Source organism: Crocuta crocuta, unplaced genomic scaffold (genome assembly GCF_008692635.1).
Source record: "Crocuta crocuta isolate KB4526 unplaced genomic scaffold, BGI_CrCroc_1.0 scaffold228, whole genome shotgun sequence".
Classification (NCBI taxonomy): Eukaryota; Metazoa; Chordata; class Mammalia; order Carnivora; family Hyaenidae; genus Crocuta; species Crocuta crocuta.
The window spans coordinates 3,138,170-3,160,018 of record NW_027532820.1 but is presented as its reverse complement, the minus strand read 5'-3'; the positions used below and the strand labels follow the sequence as shown (position 1 = coordinate 3,160,018).

Genomic DNA, 21,849 nt, shown 5'->3' with positions numbered 1-21,849 from the left:
TATGTTCACACATGTATAGTAAGCGTTATGAGGCCTGGAGTGCTGTTGGCACCCCGACCAAATGGCAGTCAGCAAATAAAGTTTTGTTTGGCCCACAGTATGTTGGCCTGTTCCAGAATTTTTCAACTTGGCCACTATGGATACTTGTGGGGGTGCTGTCTGGTTCACTATATGGTGTTCAGCTGCATCTTTGACCTGTATTCACTAGATGCCAGTGGCATCCTCCCAGTTATGATGACCAGAAATGTCTCCAGATGTTGCCGAATGCCCTACAGAACAAGATCACCATCAGTTGAGAACCACTGGCTTATACACTATTTAAAAATAAATGGAATTAGTTTCCAGTGTTGTAAAATGAGGAGATTTTACATTAAAAAAAAAAAAAAAAACTAGATCTTTGGGTTTTTGAGAGATTGGAACCTGTTATAGACATGGGCCTCATACAGTTTCATGTCAGCATTTGGGTGGAATTCACTTCAGTATTCTGTAGAATGAGGCATGCCGTTCACAATTCATCATAGTTCTACCGAAGATTATTTCTAAATCTGATGGACATAGGCATTTGAGTTAGCAACCACTGATTTATTTTAAATAGTAAGATTCTGATTAGTACAAATAAAATTTCTTAAAATGGTGGGTGTGTGGGGCGCCTGGGTGGCTCAGTCGGTTGAGCATCCGACTTCGGCTCAGGTCATGATCTCATGGTTCATGGGTTTGAGCCCCGCATTGGGCTCTGTGCTCATAGCTCAGAGCCTGGAGCCTGCTTCAGATTCTGTCTCCCTCTCTCTCTGGCCCTCCCTGACTCGTGCTCTGTCTCTCTCTGTCTCTCAAAAATAAATAAACATTTAAGAAATAAAATAAAATGGTTGGTGGGTAGGGTTGAAAAGGTGATCGGGATTAAGGAATACACTTATGATGAGTTTCAAATATTGTGTGTAAGTGTTGAATCCTTAAGTTGTACACCTGAAACTAATATTATACTGTATGTTATCTAACTGGAATTTAAAGAAAACCTAAAAAAAATATTGTGTAGGCTCCCAATAATGGCAGGCGAGGCAGTTTGGACCAAGCCATACCAGGGAGGATAACTAGAAAACCTGGAGAAAATACAGAAGTCAGTGATAAAAAAAAAAACTTAGTAGTAAAGATTTACTGGACCAGGTTGGAGTAGGGACGGAGAAAAAGAGGAGTGTTTTTCCCCTTTAAGGCATTTTACCAGGAAATCAGGGAGCATCTTTAATAGGCCACAGGGCGGGGAAGACAGCAATTGGAGTTCAGGGGCTACAGGGCTTAAAGGCTTCTCCTTGCCTTAATTTGGAACTGTAAAAGTCTCTACTATTAGAGTAAAGATGAACTAGCTAGTAAAAAGCTGCTGAGTGGGACTGAAGCTTCAGCATCAGATTTTTTCAGTACGCAAAGACTATTAGAATAAGTTGAAATCCTATCGCTGGTGCCCCAGGGTACCTACCTGGTAGATTCAAGTGTAAATGCTCCCTGAAAAGAGAAAGCATCATCCTGTGCCTCAAATTTATTCAATAATGAATTTTGCAAAATGGTCCAACACATAATTAGAAGGAATCAAGTATGCTAAGTGATTAGATAATGTGAACAAAACCTACCAGATACAACAAATAATATAAAAAGACCCTTAGGGCTACATCCTACCATATTGAAGATCAGGGACAAAATGGAAAATTTGGGTATAGAACTGAAAACTATAAAAAAGAATGAGTTATAAAGTCCAGAATGGAAAATTACCATAACTGAAATTAAGTCATTAGAGGCTATAACAGATGTGACATAGCAGGAAATGAGAATTAATGAACTAGAAGAAAAGTAAGAAAATACCCAGGATGGAAAGTAGAAATGGAGAAGTAGTAATACAGGGTCCAGCTGGGGCCCAAGAAGGAGAGAAGAGAAAGGAAATGAGAAGGAAGCAACATGTAAGGACAGAATATAATGGCTTGGGGGGGGCGNGGGGGCAATGGATTTTTTTTTTTTTAAGTACAAAATGAAAATAATTACAGAGCTAAAATTATATAGCCAGTGAACATGTTCTTTAAAATGAAGATTAATGAAAGACATTTTCAGACCAAATAAACTGGGATAATATATCTCCAGTAAACCCTCTCTTAAGTATGCCTTGGGCAAAAGAGAAATGGTAGTTAATGCATGATAGAATGAAAAGCAATTAAAATGGTTGAGTATGAGTAAATGTAAACAAATATCAACTTCTGAAACAATGAAAATGTCTTACTGGTATGTGTTGTGTGTGTTCTGTGTATTACACAACAGACACGTTGGGGTACATGGAGTCTGTGTTCTAAGGCTTATGCACAGTTTAGGAAGATGGTAAAAAAGTACAAATCACTATTAGATAAGTCCAGCTCTGTATTTTGTAATGTCTAGAGTAATCACTAAAAGAATATAAAAGTGTATCTGATTATCAAAGTAACGTAGAAGGGAAGTGGAATAATCAGGCCAAAGAAGAAAAACAACAGATTGGATTTAATAAGGACTTGGTAAGTGTAAATCTATAAATAGATTTGTAATTATAATAAGTGTAAGTGGATAAAATATCCCAAATTAAAAGATTTCAAGCAGGATAAGAAAGAAAATAGAAAATCTGCTGTTTGCTTTTTAGAAGACAAACAACTAAATCCCTAAGTATATAGAGCGAATGACAGGAAAGATGTGTTACACGAACACTAACCAAAGGCAAGCTGTTATATGAAAGTGTATTGTTTGAGATAAAGAGGGAAACTTTATATGATAAAAGGCTCTCGTCATTTAAAAGATGTAACAGTTCTAAATCTAATATGCCCATAGGTTTAAAATACATAACAAAAAATGACAGAACTTAGAACAAACAGACAAATCTATAGAGTGGGAAATTTCAACATACTTTTCTCAATAATTGACAAAACAAGCAAACTAAAACAGTAAATTTCAGTAAGATTCAAATAACCTAATTAGCAAATGACCTCGTGGACATTAAGGAACACTGCACCCAATAATACACATTCTTTACAACCATAAAACATTTAATTGACCATATGTCAGAGCAATCTTAAATTTCAGAAGGTTAAAATCATATAAAGTTATTGTGTAAAAACTCAGTGCAGTTAATGTAGAAAATAATAATAGACGATAAAAATCTCCATATATTTGAAAATGAAGAAATGAAATTCATATGAAAACTAAATGCAGCGATGCATGATGCTATGCTGTATCCTAGACTAGTAGGGGAAAATTTTTTTAGAGGACATTATTATTTTTTAAAATTTATTTTGAGAGAAAGAGGGTGGGGGAGAGAGAGATTCTGAGTTGGGGGAGAGCAGAGAGAGAGGGAGAGAGAATCCCACCCAAGCAGGCTCTGCTAGCACCCAGCCCACTGTAGAGCTCTAGCCCACAAACTGTGACATCATGTCTTGAGCTGACCATGGTAGGCTTAACCAACTGAGCTACCCAGGCACCCCTTCGAGGACATTATTGAAACAAATGACATTATTGGAATATGGTCTGTGGTTTAGATGAGAGTATTATCTTAGTGTCAGTTTTCTGTTTAAAATTTTTTTCATTGTTTATATTTGAGAGACAGAGCGCAAGCAGGGGTGGGACAGAGAGAGAGCGAGGCACAGAACCGGAAGCACAGAGCCCACAAACCATGAGATCATGACCTGAGTCCAAGTGGACGCTTAACCAGAGATCCCTCAGTGTCAGTTTTATATTTAATTATGACACTATGATTACATAGCCGTGTCCTTTCTTTTAGGAAATGCATATGATTCCTGAGGCATTGAAGAGCTATGATGAATTAATATTTGAAAAACTAAGCTGTGTAAATGTGTAGATCTCTGTACCATTGCAGATTTAACTGAAATTATTTCAAAATAAGCAGTTTGAACTAAATTTAAATAAAATGTCAAAGAAGAAATCCCAGCGGACATAGGAAAAAATTTTTTTTTAATATTTTTATTTATTTCTAGGAGAGAGAGAGAGACAGCGTGAGCAGGGGAGGGTCAGAGAGAGAGGGAGACATAGACCCTGAAATAGGCTCCAGGCTCTGAGCTGGCAGTCAGCACAGAGCCCGACGCGGGGCTCGAACCCACAAACCGCGAGATCGTGACCTAAGCGAAAGTCGGACGCTTAACCGACTAAGCCACCCAGGCGCCCCGGAAAATATTTTTCTCTGAATGATCTTGGAAGTAATATCCTTGAAATACACTGTTAAGGCCATGATGAGAGGGAAATAGATATCATTAAATGTACATATTAGATAGATAAACAGTAAATACACTAAACATCTCAAGTTCAGAAAATCAGTAAATTAAACCTAAACTAAGCGAAGAAGAGGACACAGTGAGGATAAGTGCAGATATTAATGAAGTAGATAAAGCCAGAAATCAATTCTTTCAGAAGACTAGTAAATTGGCAAATTCCTTTATGAGAGATGAAGAGAGCAGGCCCAAACAATGCCAGGAATGAAAAGGGGGCATCACCACATTTTCTAAAAGCATTTAAAAGTTTGAAAAGTATATCTGTCAATGGATTTGGAAATTTTTGCATGAAATAGGATAATTTTTAGAAAATGCAGCTTACCAGGGGCACTTGGGTGGCTCAGGTAGTTAAGCATCCAACTCTTGATTTCAGCTTAGGTCATGATCTCACAGTTTGTGACGCAGCACTGAGCCTGCTTGGGATTCTGTGTCTCCCTCTCTCTCTGCCCCTCCCCTGCTTCCTCATTTCTCTCAAAAAATAAAGAAAAAATACAGCTTTCCAAAACTAGCACAAGGTAAGATAGAAAATTAGAATAGTCCTTTGATTTAATCTATATCTGTAATTTTTAACTTTCTAACAAGGGAAACTACAGGCCCAGATGACTTCATTGATGAATCAACAAAATAGATGAGGTAAAAATAACACCTTTTAAATACATACAGTCTCATCCAGAGGACAATAAAAGAATGAATCCTTTCCAGCTTCTTTTATGAGGAATAAAAATAGAAAATTACAGGCTAGTCTCACCATGAATGTGAAAATTCTATGAAATTAAGTAGGAAACCAAATCCAGTAGTATTGTGATTTTTAGACAGTATAATTGCAACCAAGTTGGCCTTGTTTTAGGTATACAGAGTTCATGTAACATTTGAAAATCAATCATGTAATTCATATTAAAAGAATAAAGGAAAAATTAATCGTTTCAATAGAGACAGGAGAAATATTCTGTTAAAATTATGTACCCATGATACAAAATCTTAGCAAACTAAGAATAAAACGAAATTTCCTAAACCTGATAAAGATTATCTGTAAAATGAACCAGAAAACATCGTTAAAGAATATTGGAAGTTTTTAAATTGAGTTTAGGAGCGAGATAACAATGACCATTTTGACCATTTCATCTAATGTTACATGGTACTAGGGTCCCAAAGACTGCATTCTGTACAGAGAAAATCGAACAGAATATTAACTGTGTTTTCTAATGCTGGCAACAGTATAATACTGGTTTGTGTATGCTTACACTTTTAAATCCCGTTATGTAAAATACTGTATTTTATGCAATTTATGAAGAACTAGTAAAACTGGTTATCTTCTACATTACTGTGTCCCTGGAGCTACTCTTGAGTCATCATACATAGCTTGTCAAAGATTATCATGTTCATTTCCAAGTTAAATATTTTAAAGTGCTGTATTTTATGTTGCTTGAAGCTTGTTACATGCAAGGCATAGCATCAAGAGTTTTTCCTCTTCCCACTATTTTCCCAAAGTAATATGTTTGTGACCTTTATGACACAACTACCTAATAATGTTCAAAAGTGATCTTCAAGCTGGGCCTGGGTGACTCAGTTGGTTTAGTGTCATAACTCTTGAGTTTGGCTCAAGTCATGATCTCACTGTTCATGAGATCGAGCCTTGTGTCGGGTTCTGCACTGACAGTATGGAGCCTGCTTGAGATCCTCTCTCTTCCTCTCTCACTCTATCCCTCCCCCACTCATGTGTGTGTGTGTACGCGTGTGCATGCATCTACACGTGTGCACGTTCTCAACCATTAAAGTGATCATCAAAATGTTTATTTACAGCATCAAACTTTAATAATTAGGGAATTGCAAAGTAGTAAGTAAATCTACTTTAATATCTGTGGTTACTTTTTGCCAGGTCTGCCAGGTGAGTTCTTCAGGCTTTTAAACTATGAATGATAGATGCGTATCTTCCTCAAATTTCCAAAATAATTTAGACTTTCCATGAGTAATGTTTGTAAAGACTTCTCCTTTCTTAGGGACACTTTGGAGAGTACAGAAAACCTGCCTTCTAGGGATATATTTAGTATTTTTTATGTCTTTTAAACTCTTACTATCTTAAATAGTTTTCTATTTGGGGGCTTTTCCTCATTTTTGATATATTAGCATGAAATAATTGGCTTGTTTACTTGTCTTTTCAGATACCAATTTATAGAAGAAGCTTTTCAGAATCAGAAAGTGATCATAGATACACTAATCACCAAACTGATGGAAAAAACAAAATACATAAAATTCACAGGAAATCAGATCCAAAACAGGTAAATTTACATTTGTGGCGTTATAATAAATCATGTTTATATAATGTATTAAGCATATTCACTTTTAGAATAGGTATTTTACTTAGCTCTTGGTGAAGTAGATCGAAGTATGCTGTTAGATGGGTCTAATAACATATAGTTTGTAAGACTTTTCTAGAAACTTTGGGTTTCTGGAAACTGGACTAGAAAGCATTCTTTTCAGCTATAAAATTTCAAAACTGTTAAGGTAATAAACTGCATTGAGTAATGGCTCATTTATCTGGCAGGTATTGATAATTTATAATTATCTGATGTTTCAAATTTTAAAGAAATGCTAGGATTTAAAAACAAGATCAACTATTTTTGCCACTGTTGTAAAATGTTTTAACACTTTATTAGGTATACCTAACTGCTGTTTTAAGCATTGGTCAACTTTGAGCTGCCTTCTCTGGGCTGTCATGTTTTACCTACAATAAGGTAGAGGCCTTAGAACACCAGCAGGCAGGGATCATTAAATGGCTTCACACACCGTTAATTCCTTATCAGATACACTACTTACACAGTTTCACATATTACCTGTTACACTTTTTGTTTTCCAAAGGAGTAATCCTCAACTGTCTAAAGTCTCACATCTTACAAGTCAGTGATTAGGGGAGCAAACCACTCACCTCCACATGGAAGAATGATTTTGTCTAGCTTCCCCCGCTCCTCCCCCCCCATCCTTTTTTTACTCCCATTTGGAACCCACACTGAAATAGTACAACTTTTACAACACCTATGAAATCTCATATTTCCCTTCTTTTGTTGTTTTGCATACAAAAGTAACATATCACTGTCTAAATAAATATAAGAAATCCTTTTTAGAAAGAGCCTGAATGAGAAAGGCCTCACTGGGGATTCCTAAGAGAAAAAAGTCTTTTGTGGTTCATCTGACTTAAAGATCAATCATTATAATCTGTTATTTTTGTCACTAACCTTTTTCTATTATTAGGTCCATTTTTATTCATCATTGTGATAGTAACAGTTCTATTGTGTGTCTTTTGTTTTTGTTATTCTTCCTTATCAGGTCTCATTTCATTTTACCTTTCTCTTTCATATAACAACTATATTAACCAAATACTGTTTGATTTACTGTATTCTAGTCATAATACTATTTTTGCCAAATAGAGTAAGTGGTTGGTTTAAAAGGTTATCTGAGGGGTGCCTGGGTGGCTCAGTCGGTTAGGTGCCCAACTTCAGCTCAGGTCATGACCTTTCAGTTTGTGAGTTCAAGCCCTACATCGAGCTCTGTGCTGACAGCTCAGACCTTGGAGCCTGCTTGAGAGTCTGTGTCTCCCTCTCTCTCTCTGCCTCTTCCCTGTTAGTGCTCTTTCTTTCTCTCTCTTTGTCAAAAATAAATAAACGTTAAAAAAAAATTTTTTTAATACATAAATAAATGGTTATATGAGTAGTTGAAAATTTGTAAGGGATATTTACGGAATGATGAAGAGACATAGGTGTTTCTGCTATCTAAGTGGCAAATTGTAGCTATTGTAAAATAAGTAATTTTATGTAAAAGATCTACCCTTGATGAAATTTACTTTCTTCTTACTCTTTCATCATGTATATGCTATGAGCTATGGGCCAAAGTTCACTTTTTTGTAACCTATGGATGTCCATTTGTTCCAACACCATTTGTTATAAAGACTAAAATGTTACCTTAGCACCTTTGTAGGAAGTCAGTTGACCATATATGTGTACGGTTATTTCTAAACTCTTTATTCTGTCCCATTGTATTTTTCTTTTTTTCTGGTACCCCACTTTCTTTATGACTATAGCTTTTTATAGTTAGTCTTCAAATCAGATAGTGTGAATTCTCCAGATTTGTTCGTTTACCTGTTAGTGGCTTATGCTATTTTTACAAAGTCATGCATTATTGCCTGAAAGGATTTAGGGTTTTGAATTGTGGTAAGAATTAAAGAATCTTTGGATTAGGTGCTAATTGCTCATATCTGAATAGACTATCATAAAAGGATTACATTTACTGCGCTGACTTACTTTGGTATTAATTCGTTTTTATGTATGTGCAGACATGGCACTGCATGTCCTTTTTTCATCCTGTTCAAACATCATGAGAATTTAAATCCTAAATTAGTTTTTGTTTTGTTTCGTTTCAGGGGATTGTTCTCTTCCCAGATCTGTCTGGGTTTTTTGATCTTAATAGCCAATATTGGTGTCAAATGATTATCTTAAACTGCAACAGAGAATAAAATCTCTGCCCTATTGGTTTAAGTTTTGGAGGATAACTATTGGAGAAGCAAACTCGAGAAATGAAACTTAATTTCTCTCAAAATGTTTAGTGGGTGTCCTATTAATTCTCTTTTGCTTTTGTATGATATTCTGGTATGGTGCTATGTATTTCCTTTCTGTATATCTTGATCTCCATGACAATGGCCTTCTCTAATCAAGGGGAAAACTGTACATGATAGTTGACGAAACATAAAGTAGTATTGAGCTGCTTGTTTGAAGACAGATGCGTCCTCACAGTAGCACACTGCTATTGTTGTCTTTGCTTCTTTGCAGGTATAGTGAATACTGTAGCAGCTCAGGTGACTAACAGGGACACACTTACTTACACCTTCCTACTTCCAAGTTATTGTGGATACAAACGAACATGCTCAGAGTAATAGTTTTCTTGTTTATAAATCTTTTTTTTGGTCTACCCTTTTTGGCCAAGTATTGATTTTCTTAGATGACTTCATCGCGATCTTTCCAAATCATATTTTCATAAAATGTGTTCATTCTTTTGCAGTTTTACACATTTTGACTTTAAGATTGAATTAAGTGACTGTATTTTTTTCAGAAGAATTACGTTTCTGCTATGTCCTCTTCAAGAAGTCCATTTAAACTGACAGACCCTTAGAAACAGCTGAGCTTTTAAGAGTTGAAAACCTTTTGGCCTCATTTAGACATCAAAAAATCAATTTTAAATATTATAAAACAAACTTCTGCCTTAAATTTTAGAATTTTTCCCCTCTTTCATTTAATTTTCAGGATAATTGAGGTAAATCAAAATCAAAAGCAAGTGGAACAGGATATTAAAGTTGCTATATTTACATTGATGGTAGAAATAAATAAAAAAGGAAAAGCCCTACTGCATCAACTTGAGGTAAGTTACTATTAATGGGACAGTATGTTCATAGCGATTTAATATAGTAGTTTCTCATGTATTTGTGAATTTGAAATCACAGACTTTTTCATCCATTTATGATTGAATAATATTTCTTCTCCATTCCTAAGTTTTATTTTGCCATGTTCTACATTGTAGGTGACACTTTGCGGCTTAGTGTTTCCTTGATAGCACGAAGCACAGTGCCTTGCTTGAAGGAGCTCTGTAAATGTTGAAGAGTTTAATTATTTTAGATTCATTTAAGTGACAACTTTGGGTCACCAAAGCGGTGCAATTGAGCAAAAAAGATTTAGAAAGATAACTAAGCTATATTTTATTTTCAAACATAAATGTTTAACCTTATGAGAAATTAAGTAAAAGGATGTGCCTTCCACTCAGTCTTAATCCTCTGTGAAAGCAGTACTTAAGGAGGGATACTCAGGGCACTTAGGACAGTTGTTTCTTACCACGATGAGAAAAATATTGTGGTCTTTATGAGTTTTTTAATACTCATGAAGGTCAAGATCCAAAGTCACTGTTCACCTCCCAATAATAGATTACAGCTTCTCCATGGTATAGTAACATAATATTAATGGCATGGTATTTTAGTATTCTTTTAATATATTAGTGCAGAAAGAGTTCACAGTAAAGCAATTTAGGATGAAAAGAGAATAAAAAAATTCTGATGTTTAAGGGTTAAAAATAAAACACTCCTAGAAATAATTAGGTCTTTATTGGAGAGTCCTATCCCTCCTGGGAAAGCATGTCATTCCTGTGGCTTATCAGCCATACAGGAAACGAAGAATAAAGACTTGTCTTATTTAGTGAAGAAGTATTCTGTCCAGGAGACCTCATTTACAGTATGTTTTTCAAGATTCTGTGATTCTTTTTTATGTTTTTTTAAATGTTTACTTATTTTTGAGAGAGAGACCAAGTGTGAGTAGGAGAGGGGCAGAGAAAGAGGAGACACAGTCCAGGCTCCAGGCTGTCAGCACAGCTTCACACAGGGCTCGAACTCACAAACTGTGAGATCGTGACCTGAGCTGAAGTCGGACCTTCAACTGACTTGAGCCACCTGGGTGCCCCTCTTTTTTCTTTTTTTACTAGAAACACTTAAAGAATTTTAAACATTTTCCAAGCTCTGTTTAAAATCAAGCATCACTTAGATTGGCTTTCTTAGAGATTAGTAGTGCATGCATTGCTGTGGCTCTTTACAGACTCCACTGTAAATCAGAATCTCTCGGAGAGTTTTTCAAAAAAATGAAGATAACATAGTGCCTGGGTGGCTCAGTCAGTTAAAGATCCAACTCTTGATTTCCACTCAGGTCACGATCTCCTGGTTTGTGAGATTGAACCCCACATTGGGCTCTGTGCTGCACGTGAAGTCTGCTTTGAGATTCTCTCCCTGTCTCTCTGCCCCTCCCCCGTGTGCATGTGCTCTCCTGCTCTCTCTGTCAAAAACAACACACACAAAAAATTTAAGTGTTGTCTACCACATGGTGTGACTGAGCACAGACTGGTTGCAATCAGGACTAGAATGCCTAAAACAGGAAATCATATGATTGCACAAGTCATGTGATCTGATAACTTTATCAGATTGGAGTATTTTATTTTTATTATATTGAATTCTATTTTTGAGTATTGAATTTTATTTGTATTTTATTTGTGAGCATTGAATTTTATTTGTAAGTATTGAATTTAATAGGCATTGACTGTATTATAGCTAATCCATGGTTTTCACCCCTTTTGGGTATTGGAAGCTGCATGAACACAGACCTAAATTCCCTGGGATGGGGGGTAGGTGGCAACAGCAGAAGCTGCCGTGTTTGGTGTACAGTTTTTGTGGCAGTGAGTGATCCTTTACACTAAGAGTATTTTTAAGTTTCTGTCACTTGGCTTCTCAGAGGTGACAGTTATTCTAATTCGGTAATCTGAAAATGACCATTAAAATATGTTATATGCAGAACTAATTTTGAAATTTTCTTCTCTTCAGAGCCTTGCAAAGGACCATCGCATGAAACTTATGCAACAACAACAGGAAGTGGCTGGACTCTCTAAACAATTGGAACATGTCATGCATTTTTCTAAATGGGCAGTCTCCAGTGGCAGCAGTACTGCATTACTTTATAGCAAGCGACTGGTAAGATAGACTAAGTATGGCATTGAAATACCATCAAAAACAGAGAAACGATGCAGTTACTGGAATACTTAAAATTCAGAAATGTTCATTAGTCTATTTGTACTTAAGTGCCTTAACCTAGTTCTAATTTTAAGTGATCAGAATATTTTGGTTTTAAAAAATATCTTTAACTGCCATAGTTTAGGTATAATCTAATCTACTATTGTCCTATCTTGTTCTTTTCCACGTTTCTCTCAGTGGCAATTGAGCTTAACACTAACAATAATGATAATAGTAGATATTTCCTGATCACCTATAGTGTGTCAGGCACTAATTCTAAGTATTTTCTATATAATAGTTCACTTAAACTTAGGCATCGTTTTTATAAGATAGGTATACCTATCCATCCTTTTTGTATGGATGATGAGGGCACAGAGTTAAGTAACATTCTTAAGGTCACACAGAGGTATACACCAGAATTCCATTTTGGGTACTGAGCTTAGAAGCTGTGTTGCTCTTGTTGGCGGTAGGTTGTTAACTCCGGCGGCCATAAATGGCGCTGGATATTTCAACCCCTTTGCTGTAGAGAAGTGGCTATGTGATTTGATGAACAATTGTGATAGTAGTATAGTAGTCTAGAACCTTGCTACTGGAAATCTTTTGTCGGTGCATGCTACTAATCACCTGAGGACTCTGGTTTAATAGTTTTGCAGTGGAGCTAGACTCTGTATTTCTTGCAAGCTCCCAGTAGATGCTAGTGTCACTGGTCTGCATTCTTAAAATTGCTGCCTTACCTTCACTTTATTAAAGATTTCGCAGAGGGGCACACGGGTGGCTCAGAAAGTTGAGCATCCAGCTTGTGCCCAGGTTATAAACTCGAGGTTCATGAGTTTAAGCCCTGCATTGGGCTTGCTGCTGTCAGCACAAAGCCCACCTTGGATCCTCTCTCCCCTTCCCTCTGCCCCTCCCCTGATCGCACATGCATGTACACTCTCTCGCTCTCTCTCTCTTTCTCTCTCTCTCACTCTCTCTCTCAAAAATAAACAAACATTTAAAAAAATGGGGAGGCACCTGGGTGGCTCAGTTAAGCATCCCACTTCATCTCAGGTCATGATACCACAGTTTGTAGGTTCACGCCCCAAGTCTGGCTTTGTGCTGACAGCTCAGAACCTGGAGCCTGCTTGGGATTCTGTGTCTCCCTTTCTCTCTAACCCTCCCCCACTTGTACTTTATCTCTCTCTCTCAGGAAATGAATAAACAGTAAAAAATTTTTTTGTTTTAAAACCAAAAGATTACACAAAGAGTTACCCTTTGAAATCAAATTAGGACATCCAAATAGTTTTCTGTTCACCTATTCCATTTTTGGAATCAAGTAGCAAAATTTTTCTATGACCATTTTGAAATAAGGAAATATACTTCTGGATAAACTTTTATAAACTAGGTTCAAATACTGAGTTGGAGACTTGTTAAAAAATTGGTTTATAACTATTTCTAAAACTATTCCTAATCATGAATTATATTCAACTCTTAGACTTATTTTTTTTTCATAATATTTAAATGATACATTTTTTTCTCCAGTTCTTTCTTTCAACTGCTTTATTGGTCTTAGGAAAAATAGCTTCTAGATAGTACATATCTTTTCTATTTTCCTGGATATTTTTCTGAATGTTAAACAGAAAAAGAATAAAAATAGAAAATGAGACAATTGTCTTTTTTCAGTTATGAATGAAAAGTTATGAATATTGAATATTATTTGTATTGTGTAAGAAAGCATGTTATTCATACAGTCAGATATTTAGTCAATCTCATCTGTCTAAAAATTTCTCTAATTTTATTTTATGATTCTGTTTGCAATTATAATAAGAGGAAACAATAAAAATAGAAGGCAGGATTACTTAATTGGCACAATGATCTCTTGACATAGGAGAAAGGGAGGATGTTGTTTACATTATATAAAGGAGAAAATGGGTAGAGGAAATTATAAGAACCAGTATTACTAGATACCTGATGGACCAAATCATTTCTTTTCTGATTTTTAAAAGTCTGTGGAGCCCAACTGGGTCTTGAGGCATTACTAGTAGCAAATGTAGTTAATAAAATAATTTGCCTGTAACGCACACAGAGCTAAGGCTTATACTTGTTTGTAAACACTTATAAGGATATCCAACCTCAAAAAATTTGAAAATTACTATATTCTACAACTCTCTTCTTCATAGTTCTTATGCGTGGTACATGTAGCCATGTTTACTCAGGTTATCCTTTAAACGATGGCATTCATGTGCTTAAAAAAATAAAAAGAAATGCTTTGCAGACCTAAAATGTCAAGCTTGGCTTACAATTCTTAGTTCACTTTTTGCTGTAAGAATTGTGGTCAATAAAAGACAAAATCCAATGGAATAGCAGAATCTTTTCAAAAGTCTAGTGTTATATATATTTGAAACATTTTCACAGTATTTCCTCAGGATTCTTCTGTTCAGTCAGCCTGTTAACACTGAATTTATTCTTTATTACTTAGAAGGTAGGCAAGCAATATTGACAGAAGAAAGGCCAAGAGAGTAAAACATTATCATTCTTTTTATTATCTGAAAATATTTCTATAATAATAGCAATTAGGACACTATTAAGTTATAAGTAGTAAAAAGGAATTCTACAGTTTCTTTTCTCCTTTTTCCCCTCCTCCCATGTATCTTCAGCGACCTTCTTTATGTGTTCCTGAATGTCTCATTGCCATCTCCTTATTTCTAATCCTTGGTGCTCACAGGATATGATGCTCTCTTTACCTGGGTACCGGTACCCTTTCCTGCCTCTTCTTGCTCCTGAATAATATTCTTCTTTTTAAAGACTGCCTGCTTCAGGTTAGGTTTGTTTTCCTTTCCTCTTGGTCAGCCTTTCATGACCAAGACTGGATTAGATTTCTCTTTCTTGTGTTTACAAACTCTTTGTGTATGCCCATCATACTATTACTGATTTTTGGCTACTGTTATATTTGCATATGTTTCTATAAATCTCATTAGACTCTATACATCTTAAAGTAGGAATTTTGTGTTACTCAGTGCTTGATACATAGGAACTCAATGGAAGATTGATGGTAAAAAAAAAAAAAAAAAAGACAGGTACCAGATAATGTATTTCTGAAGCTCTAAGCATAGACAGAAGTGCCTCTTGATTTTTATAGGACTGGAAAATCAAATACTAAATTTCTTCTTTAAGTTTATTTTAACTTCATTGGAAAGGAGACAATTTTGCTATCTTGAAAGCTGTTTTGATATCTTTCATATTTAAAAAAAAAAAATTGTCTTTGGCTGTTTGAACAGTAGCTAAACTTTCAGTGTGAAACCTGAGTTTGTTTAAGTTCAGATACCTCTGAAGGGATTAAAAAGTATGTATATTTAATGAACCATTGTCCTCTACACCAACCATGCCTTATCACTTCTTAGAAATAACTAAAACATGTGTCAGGAATTTTGACAAGGTTTACATTTTAGATGGGTAATAAAATAATTTGACAGTAAAAGTGCTCTTATATTTTACATTGAATGACAGTAAAATACATCAGGAAAAAATGTTACTTAAGGAACACAGTTTAGCCAAGTTTGATATTACTTTCAGACCTTGGCACAAATTAATAGTAAATAGATACTACCTATCTTAGTTGTAAATAAATTGTGTCTTCTCATCTATAGCATAGTATCTCAAGGGGGAAAAAAAAGTATATCCTGGTATTTACCTAACAGTTCCCTTTTATTAAAGCTGATTTTCTTTTAAGAAAGCATTCACATTTTTGATTTAACCATTTTATCTAAGTAAATGATAAAGAAAAGTTTATGTCACAGTGTAAATGAATAAATGTGGGAAGAACAGTACATAAAAAGCACATTTGGTCACTATTGTAGAGGTTAAGAAGGAGACATCAGCGTACGCTAGTCTGCTGGATAGAGAATTGATAGAACATGATTTCAGTGTAATCCTAGAATACCTGTTTGCAAAATAGTAATCATTTACAAAGGGAGAGATCCAGTGATTTTAAGGTGGTGAAACTGGGCAGCAAAACTGCCAGGTGATGAAGATTCATATCAGCAATTGTGGGACAGGCTGGCACCCTGAGCTCCCTGATCTGATGCCCTAGGAAGTGCACATTGTCATTTGTGTGGAGTTCCTGACACGACTGCTCTTACTAAGTCTGATCAGGAGGAACTGTACTCCCATTCAGCGTGAAGGTAATCTTACAGAATACAAGGTCTAAACTCTTTAAAGCCATCAAGGACATAAATGATAGGGAAAGGCTAAGGAACGGAAGGGACAAGGCAACGAAGTGCAACCCGTGTTCCCTGAGAGCATCCCAGGGAGCGACACTGTTGGGAGAGTTGGCATTTGAATGAGCTCTTTGGGTTGGACGGCAGTGTTGTCAGACTTGCTTTCCGACTTTGGAATTTGCTCTTTATGTTAGAGGATCTTTGTTTTAAGGTGCACTCGCTGTATTATTTAGGGTGGACAGAACCTCATGTCTGCAATGTGGTGTCACAGGTTCAGAAAAAGACTAGTAGTGTGTGTGCAGAAGCAGTTGGGGGGGTGCTAGTACAAATGTGTTAACACAGCAATGGTTGAGAAATGTGGGTGAAGGGTTGGTTGTTTTTTTTTTTTAAGTTTTTTTAATGTTTATTTTTGAGACCGAGACAAGAGTGCAAGTTGGGGAAGGGCGAGAGAAAGAGAGAGACACAGAAAGCAAAGCAGGCTTCAGACTGAGCTGTCAGCACAGAGCCCGACGTGGGGCCTGAACTTGGGAATGGCGAGACCATGATCTGAGCTGAAGTCAGACACTTAACCAGCTGAGCCACCCAGGCGCCCTTACAATTTAAAAATTATTTCAAAATGAATAAATTTTTGGAAATGATAAAACACGAGTATATTTACAAATGAAAGTTCTTGGAATGATTGTTTTGGTCAGCTTTGTAGGAGCATCTTTTCAGGGAGAACTGTTAGAGGACACAAAAGATTAAGACAGAAGAACTTAAGGAAAGAACATTGTGTTGAGTGCTCTTACCTACACGCTGTGCCATGTATTCCACGTAGTCCCAAAGTAAGTTGATGGTTTTTTACTCAGGATATATTAGAGCTGTTGAAAATAATTTAGCAACTAAAGCAAATTATGTATTCAACAGTTAATTTACTGAATACCCGCTATGTGTCAGGCAGCATTCTAAGCACTGGTAGAACGAGAACAAAGTAAAATCTTTGCCCTTAAGGAGTCACATTTAGTGGAGAGAGACAGTACCAAAATAAGCAAAATGGATATACTATTACATGGTATTAAGTGCTGTAGAGTAAATTAACTTAAGGAAGGGAGTCTGGGAATATTGGGGTGCAGGTTGTAGTTTTAGGTAAGCAAGTCTATGTAAAGAGGGTGATATTTGAGCAAATACTAAAGAGCAGTGAGGAAGCAAGCCCCCGGATGTTTGGGGGACGTCTGTTCCGGCAAAGCACACAGCAGGTGCACAGATGGAGGTGATGGTTCCTGTGATTCGGACACAAGGAGGCGTGAGGGCCCGGAACAGAGTGAAGGAGCAGAAAGCAGTACGAGTACGGCCAGAGAGTGGTGCAGTCAGACCGCACACGCCTTGTGGTTCCTTATGAGGACTTTGGTTTGTGATCTGAGTGAGATGAGGAACTCCCGGAGGGAGGGCTTGAGGAGGTGGACAGAATGGGATTTGTATTTTAACAATCACTGTGGCTGTTGAGAACAGATTCTAGGTAGTTGAAGGCAAGGGAGATAGAAGGGAGACCAGTTAGAACCTCACTGCGCTATGGTGGCTTTTGCAAGGTGATGGCAGGAGAATTCATAGAGTTGATGAGGGGGCGCCTGCGTGGCTCAGTCACTTGAGCATCTGACTCGATTTCAGCTCCAGTCATTATCTCACGGTTCTTAGGTTTGAGCCCCTTGTCAGGCCCTGTGCTGACAGTGTGGAGCCTGCTTGAGATTCTCTTCCTCTCTCTTTCTCTCTGCCCCGCCCCTCCTCTCTTTCCTTCTCTCAAAATAACTAAAATAACAACAACAACAACAATAATAATAATCGAGTTTATGGGAAAATGGGTAGGATTATCCATATCTTTTAAGGCTGGAACCAGTAGGATTTTGCTGACAGATTGAGTGTAGGGCATGAGAAAAAGAGAGGAACCAAAGACTAAGCAGTAGGAAAAATAGTTCTGCCAGTGATGGACACGGCGAAGATTAGAGGACAGGCAGACTTGAGGAGAAAGATCACAGGCTCCCTTTTAGACAGATTAAATTTGATGTGCGTGTTAGAGAATCAGGTGGAGATGCTGAGTTACTAGTTGGAAATGCAAGCTCAAAAGAGAGATCCAGACTTGGGATACCAATTAAGAAGTCATTTAAACTATGAGACCATATGACATCGCTGAAACTGTGGGTGTAGGAGAGATGAGCAGTTGAAAGACTGAGCCTCGGGGCTCAGTTGAAAGAACCAGCAGCGAGCGGAGGCTTTGATGGCGCACTGGAACCCAGACCTCTTCTCAGGGGCTCCAAAAAATGGCAACTGGAAACATAAAGATAAAACCGTGAGAGCATAGTATACTGAAAGCCAAGTGAAGGAGTGGTTCCTGAAAAAGAATGGGAGGAGAGGAACAGGGGACAGTAAAAATAGAGGAGTGTTTTAAGAGTTTGCTGTTAAAAAAAAAAAAAAAAAGGCAAGAAAATAGGGCAGTTGATGGCAAGAGGAAATGAGCCAAGAGTTTTGTTTTTAGCTGAGAAAAGTTAAACGTTTCTGTGTAGTTGGGAGTGATCCAGTAAAAGGGAAGCCTGGGTGATACAGGAGACGGAAGAGTGTTGCTTCTGTGAGTAGGAAAGAAGGGTTGGGTGCTGTGGTGCAAGTGGAGGGACTGCTCTAGGAGCATTGCAGCAGGAGGGAGCACTGATACAAGTGGTGGGAGTTTGTAGAAGGTACCAGATTGTTCCTGTTTTCTCAGTAAAATTGTAAGCAAAATCATCAGCCAAGACTGAGAAGGGGAGAGGAAGGAGGTGCTAGAGATATGAGGAGAAAAGCTGACCAGTTATTTAGGAGAGTAGGAAGTAAAGTGCCAGAAGAATGTCATGTGCTAGCCAGTGAACCGTAGGGGCCTACCTGAGGTAAATTGTCATGTGTTTGAAGTGATCATTCCCTTTATCAGTCCAGTTATAATCAATCCCTATATCAATCCAGGTAAACGTTGGATTTAACCAGGGTTGTTTGTTTTGTTTCATTTGGTTGAAAATGTTGAGGATAGGGAAGAAAGTATATATGATGGAGTATGTGAGAAAAAGAGGTATTGAGGGTATAGGCAAGGAGATGATTATGGTGCTTGACCCTGGGTTTAAGCTGGGTAAGGATAATGGTAACATGAGATCGAAGGACATGGAAAAATTTTAAGAGCAAAGGCTAATAGGGTCTCTAAGGTTTGTAGGATTGTTGGTACCTGGGCACCAGAGGAAGTGAGCTAGGAAGCAGGATCAGCTGGTTGGATTTTAAAATCATTAAGAATTATGACAAGTAACGTTGGAGATGGTGATAGTGAGCCAGGAGCTAAATTCTTCAGGGAATGAGAGAGAATGACCAAGTGTTCACTAAGGACTACAGTGTGGAAGGAGGTGGGTGGTAGTGTGATGACATGAGATTCAAAACAGGAGCAAGGGTGCCATCCCACCAGCAGGCCTAGCTGTGAGCTGTACTTCCATCTCCTGAGCAGAGGTTAATCTGTATTTTCTATAATTCATTAGCCCCTTAATCCAGATCCTGAAATCAAAGAGCAAAATGTGTTAAAGTGTATTTTACAGATATTTAGTTGGTGCTTTTCTAAATTTTATTCAAAACAACTGACTTTAACTATCACTTGAAGATACTTTTCGGTTTTGTATTCGACAGTATAGGTAACTGAATTATACCTCAAAACTTGTAACATGTTTTAGAAAGAAAACCGTGTTGTATATCCACATTTTATAACTTCTATATGATTACCTATTTTGTACTAGCATATATACCAGAGATCATTTTTTTGGTGTATTTCCTGGAACTTAATAAATTATTTGCCTGATTAAAGATACTCATGTTTAGTTGTCTCTCCTTTCTTCTAGATTACATACCGGTTACGGCACCTCCTTCGAGCAAGGTGTGATGCTTCCCCAGTGACCAATAATACCATCCAATTTCACTGTGATCCTAGTTTCTGGGCTCAAAATATTATCAATTTAGGTAGGTTATTATGTCCATTTTGTCAAAGTGCTATTTGTTTCTGGAGCTCTTAATGATTGTGATAATGTTATCCAAAGTGTATTCCCAGACAAAGATGCATGTGGGTGTGGGTGTCGGCATGCGTGCGCGCGTGCACGCACACACACACACATACTAGAGTATTACTCAGCAATCAGAAGGAATGAAATCTTGCCATTTGCAACTACATGGAGGGAACTAGAGGGTATTAGGCTAAGCGAAATTAATCGGTCAAAGAAAGACAAGTATCATGACTTCACTCATATGAGGACTTTAAGATACGAAACAGATGAACATAAGGGAAGCAAAAATAATACAAAAACAGGGAGCGGGACAAAAACATAAGAGACTCTTAAATATGGAGAACAAACAGAGGGTTGCTGGAGGGTTGTGGGAGGGGGGATGGGTTAAATGGGTAAGGGGCATTAAGGAATCTACTCCTGAAATCATTGTTGCACTATATGCTAACTAACTTGGATGTAAATTTTTTAAAAAAGTAAGTGTATTCCCTTCCACCCCCATCATTACCTTGTTTTAAAGACATGGAATGTTTGCCAGTATTTCCTGATGTGTATGTGTATATACACATACATATATGTATGACACATGCCTGAGGATAAATACACATATGTAAATAAATGGATGGTAAGAAACATCCTTTGTATTTATATTGACTCACAGGATGTCTGCACTTTCGGATTTAGAAATTCTTTTTTCCATAGAATCTTGCTTGTACTGTTAACTATAGGTTTATCACAATGTGGTAATAAAACTTTTGACTCAGAACTGCCATTGATAAAGAATTTTTGTTATGTGGAATGTGTTCTGTTAAAATAGTATTTCTCATACTGGTTTACTTCTTATACCCAGTCATGAAGCACCTAAGGGTTCATTTGCTTGATCTTGCTAAGGAAGACTTCTCATTTTTTATTCTGCCTTTTATGTAATAACTATATATTTTTAAACTTCCTAATTAAAGTGTAGCATCCACACAGAAAAGTGCCCCAGTTTTTAGTATTAGAGCCCACTGAATTATCACAGAGGGAGACTGTCATTTTGGTAAGATTAGGAACTCAAATAATGAAAAAAAGTCTTCACTTTTTGCCTCTTTTCTTAGTTTCTCACATGGGAACTATAGAAACAGAAATTTAAGAATTCCCTGTACATTCTTCATCAGCCACTAATATATTCTCTTTAATGACAGCTTTTTTTGGCTCATTGACTGTTTCAAAATCAAAGATGGTTGGTCTCTCATACCCTAGGCTAGACTCTAGGTCTAGAAAGGAAGAAATGGCTGGAGAGAGCCAGTGCTCTCCTAACATATCAAGGAAGGAAGCAGTTACACAGATCTCATCCCTACAAAAGAAGAACAAAAAGGATGGTGATAAGTTAACCCCTGTAGCTCAGTTTTCAAGTGCACGGAGCAGTGTATTTATTGATAGGTAGTGAGCAGCTGGAATCACACACATTCTCACCTGCATTACTGAAAAGCAGCATCTTAATAAAAAGTGTGCTTATACTTAACTATCTCTTACCTACCCTACTAAACCACCACAGATTGAGCTATAGAGAAGTTATGTATTACAATTATACATCTATACAAGTAGTCATATATAAAAATATATGTACTTACAAGCATATCACTTAGAGTATAAACCATGTGATGTAGACATAAGTAAAGAATATATGTGTAACTATATACATAAATGTATATAGTTTTAGGTAAGTCTGCATCAACAAAAACCCAATAAAAACAGCATCTCCTATTTGTGAAATTCCTGTAATAAGG

The 21,849-nt window shown here is 36.9% G+C and overlaps 1 protein-coding gene across 1 annotated transcript in view; it reads left to right on the top strand.

Moving 5' to 3' along the window:
- TRIM24 (tripartite motif containing 24) overlaps nucleotides 1-21,849 on the top strand; it is a 59,663-nt gene that overhangs the window by 14,686 nt on the left and 23,128 nt on the right. Inside the window, exons 5-8 of the mRNA XM_077781082.1 lie at nucleotides 6,440-6,556; nucleotides 9,569-9,683; nucleotides 11,677-11,823; nucleotides 19,925-20,042. Coding sequence (XP_077637208.1) covers nucleotides 6,440-6,556; nucleotides 9,569-9,683; nucleotides 11,677-11,823; nucleotides 19,925-20,042 — 497 coding nt within the window. The remainder of the gene's footprint in view (nucleotides 1-6,439; nucleotides 6,557-9,568; nucleotides 9,684-11,676; nucleotides 11,824-19,924; nucleotides 20,043-21,849) is intronic.